The sequence below is a fragment of the Nicotiana sylvestris genome, chromosome 10 (genome assembly GCF_000393655.2).
Source record: "Nicotiana sylvestris chromosome 10, ASM39365v2, whole genome shotgun sequence".
NCBI classification, from domain to species: domain Eukaryota; kingdom Viridiplantae; phylum Streptophyta; class Magnoliopsida; order Solanales; family Solanaceae; genus Nicotiana; species Nicotiana sylvestris.
The window spans coordinates 38,603,763-38,607,727 of NC_091066.1; the positions used below are offsets into that span (position 1 = coordinate 38,603,763).

The following is a 3,965-nucleotide window of genomic DNA, read 5'->3' on the forward strand; positions in this document are numbered from 1 at the left end:
AGTTAGAGAAGATGGCCAATAGATTTTTTGAGGTAAACAGAATCTCCTTTACCGATGATGAACTTCCCGAGGAAGGAGCCGGGCACAATAGGTCTTTGAACTTGATGGTCAAATGTGAGGGGCATTATGTAAAGAGAGTCATGGTTGATGAAGGCTCAAGTGTAGATGTATGCCCTCTCTCTACTTTTCAAAGCATGAAGATTAATACGGACAGAATCTGACCCAGCAATGTTATCATCCGGGCTTTCAATGGCTCAGCGAGAGATACCCTGAGGGAAATCAACCTCACCATGACGATTGGGCCGGTGGACTTTGAGATTGTTTTCCAAGTAGTGGACATGGTCACTTCTTATAACTTTCTTCTTGGAAGGCGATGGATCTATACAGCCCGAGCTGTGCCATCTACCTTGCACTAAATGCTCAAATTCGAACATGACGGGCAAGAAATTATTGTTCACAGAGAAAACTATTTATAAAGACCCGTTAATCCCCTGTATTGAGGCCAAGGAAGGGTCTGAGTCCATTGTCTATCAGGCTTTTGAAGTGGTTGTTGTTGACCATGTTGAGGAAGGAAAGCCCATTCTACATCCTCGTCTTTCCGCCATATCTGTAATGGTGGCTATGGTTATGATGAGACAAGGTTATGAGCCAGGAAAAGGTTTGGGGGCATCATTGCAAGGAATTTCAGAGCCTATTTCTCTGTTAGGCAACCAGGGTACTTTTGGCTTAGGCTTCAGGCCAACACAAGCAGACAAAAACAAATCCAAACACCACAAAAAGAGTGGATGGGTCTTGCAACAGCCTATCCCTCCTATTTTCTACACTTTTGTCAAGCCACGACTCCGAGAGGGTCAAAAATCCTCGGCGCATGCAAACATTGATGAAATTTGCCATGACCTCAGCGAGATGTTTTCTGAAGTGAATATGATCCAGGCTGGTAAAGGCACTAGTCATGCCGATGTGCAACTAATTGACTTAGACACCATGCTCACCAACTGGGAAGCAACTCCTCTCCCCACAAGGAAGAAGTCTTGGTAGTTTGCTTTTGCAGCTTTTTTTTTGTATTTTGGGTTACTTTTAGGGTTGTAATCCAAATATCTCAGGATGATTGTTTTGTTTTGATATTAACCCTTCTATCCTTCCGAATTCAATAAAATGCAGTTCAGTTTCCTATTAAGTTTCCTATCTTTTCCTTTTCCTAATTCATGTCATTTTATTTTCATTTTAGTTTTGTTAATGCCGGCTTTAATAACATGACATGCATGCGAAATTCATGCCCAGATCTTGAAAAGCTGTCTAATATCGAAATAACGCATCAAGAGGTTGAATATGAGGAGGATGAGATTGTTGAGGAAATAAAAAGAGAGTTGGAACAATTTGAAAACAAGCCTAAACCAAACCTCAATGAATCTGAGACGATTAATATCGGAAGTCCTGAAGAAGTTAGAGAAAAGAAGATAAGCATTCACACTAAACAAAAAACCAGAAATATCTTGATTCAACTTTTATTTGAATACAGAGATGTATTTGCTTGGTCTTACAATGATATGTCGGGTTTAAGCGCTGATCTGGTGGTTCATAAGCTTCCTATGTATCCTGGTTTTCCACCAGTCCAACAAAAGCAACGAAAATTTAAAATAGACATGAGCGACAAAATCAAAGAAGAAATAATGAAGCAACTAAGCGCCAATGTGGTCAGAGTCCGATACACCACCTGGGTGGCAAATGTTCTGCCCGTGCTAAAGAAGGATGGAAAAACCAGAGTTTGTGTCGACTATAGGGACCTGAACAAAGCAAGTCCAAAGGATAATTTTCATTTGCCAAACATCCACATTCTTGTAGATAATTGCGCAAATCATGAGATCCAATCATTTGTGGATTGCTATGCTGGGTACCACCAAATTCTAATGGATGAGGATGATGCAAAAAAGACCGCTTTCACCACATCATAGGGTACTTATTGTTACAGGGTCATGCCATTCGGTTTAAAGAATGCAGGGGAAACTTACATAAGGGTCATGACCACCATTTTTCACGACATGATTCACAAAGAGATTGAAGTATATGTCGACGATGTCATCATAAAATCAAAGACACAAGCCAATCACGTGTGTGATTTGAAAAGGTTCTTCAAACGGCTTCGTAGGTATGACCTTAAGCTTAATCCAGCCAAGTGTGTATTTGGGGTTCCATCTGGGAAACTCATCGGTTTTATAGTCAGCCGGAGAGGCATCGAATTGGATCCATCTAAGATAAAGTCCATTCGAGATCTGCCACCCCCAAAGAACAAAAAGGAGGTCATGAGTTTGCTCGGGAGGTTGAACTATATCAGTAGGTTCATTACTCATCTCACAACCACGTGTGAGACCATCTTTAAGTTGCTGAAAAAGTATATCGTTGTCAGATGAATAGACGATTGCCAAAAGGCTTTTGACAGGATCAAAGATTATCTGCCAAAACCCCATATACTGGTCCCACCTAAACCTGGTAGGCCTTTATTTTTATATCTATCAGTGATGGATAATTCCTTTGGATGCGTTCTAGGGCAACATGATGCAACAGGCAGAAAGGAACATGCAATCTATTATTTGAGCAAGAAGTTCACCGATTATGAGGTTAAGTACACCCTTTTAGAAAGGACATGTTGTGCCTTGACTTGGGTCGCTCAAAAGCTGAGACATTATATTTTGTCTTACACTACTTACCTCATATCCAGAATGGATCCTTTGAAGTACATCTTCCAAATGCCAATGCCCACTGGCAGGCTCGTAAAATGGCAAATCCTGCTCACAGAGTTTGATATCGTCTATGTCACTCGCACCGCGATGAAAGCACAGGCTTTGACAGATCATTTGGCTGAGAATCCAGTTGATGATGAGTACATGCTACTTAGCACATACTTCCCAGATAAAGAGGTCAACTCAATAGAGGAAATGGTTCCAGACGATCACCTTGTATGGAAAATGTATTTTGATGGGGCTGTCAATATCAAAAGAGTTGGGATCGGGGCAATCCTCATATCATCTATTGGACATCATTACCCTGCAATGGCCCAACTTCAATTCTTCTGTACCAATAATACCGCAGAATATGAAGCTTGTATCATGGGTTTGAAAATGGCCATTGATTTGGATGTGCATGAACTATTAGTTATGGGAGATTCTGACTTGCTTATCCGGCAAGCCCAAAGCGAATGAGAGACTTGACACATCAAACTTATTCTGTACAGACAATATGTGCGAGACTTGAGCAAAAGATTCAAATCTATCGAGTTCAGGTACATTCCCTGATTTCACAACGAGCTAGCCGATGCCTTGGCTAATCTAGCCTCGATGCTCCCTTATCCAGGCAACACTCATATTGATCCACTAGAAATCGAAGTTCGAAATCAACATAGTTACTGCAATACAATCGAGACAGAACCAGATGGTGAACCATGGTATCATGACATAAAATAATTCCTGAAAACAAGAGAATATAAAGAGCATGCCAAAGGAGATCAAAAAAGAACTATAAGGCGACTCGCCAGTGGTTTCTTCCTGAATGGGGAAATTCTGTACAAGAGGACCCCAAATTTAAACTTTTTGAGATGCATAGACGCTACAGAAGCAGAGCGGATCATGAGTGAAGTGCATTCAGGGGTATGCGGACCTCACATGAATGGATATATTTTGGCGAAGAAGATTCTACGGGCAGGGTATTACTGGCTTACCATGGAGCGAGATTACTTCAGATTTGTTCGCAAGTGTCACCAGTGCCAGATTCATGGTGACCTGATTCACTCGCCTCCTTCGGAGTTGCATCCCATGTACTCTCCTTGGCCTTTCGTTGCATGGGGAATGGATGTTATTGGGCCGATCGATCCAAAGGCTTCAAATGGGCATAGATTCATTTTGGTTGCAATTGATTACTTCACCAAGTGGGTGGAAGCCGTCACTTTCAAAGTAGTCACCAAGAAAGGAGTG

The 3,965-nt window shown here is 41.6% G+C and overlaps 1 protein-coding gene across 1 annotated transcript; it reads left to right on the plus strand.

Annotated features, from left to right (window-relative positions):
* The first annotated feature begins 2,825 nt into the window (after positions 1–2,825).
* On the plus strand, positions 2,826–3,197 carry LOC138879209 (uncharacterized). The gene has a single exon (XM_070158805.1). The coding sequence runs from the start codon at positions 2,826–2,828 to the stop codon at positions 3,195–3,197; it is 372 nt and encodes a 123-aa protein (XP_070014906.1).
* Positions 3,198–3,965: the final 768 nt, after the last annotated feature.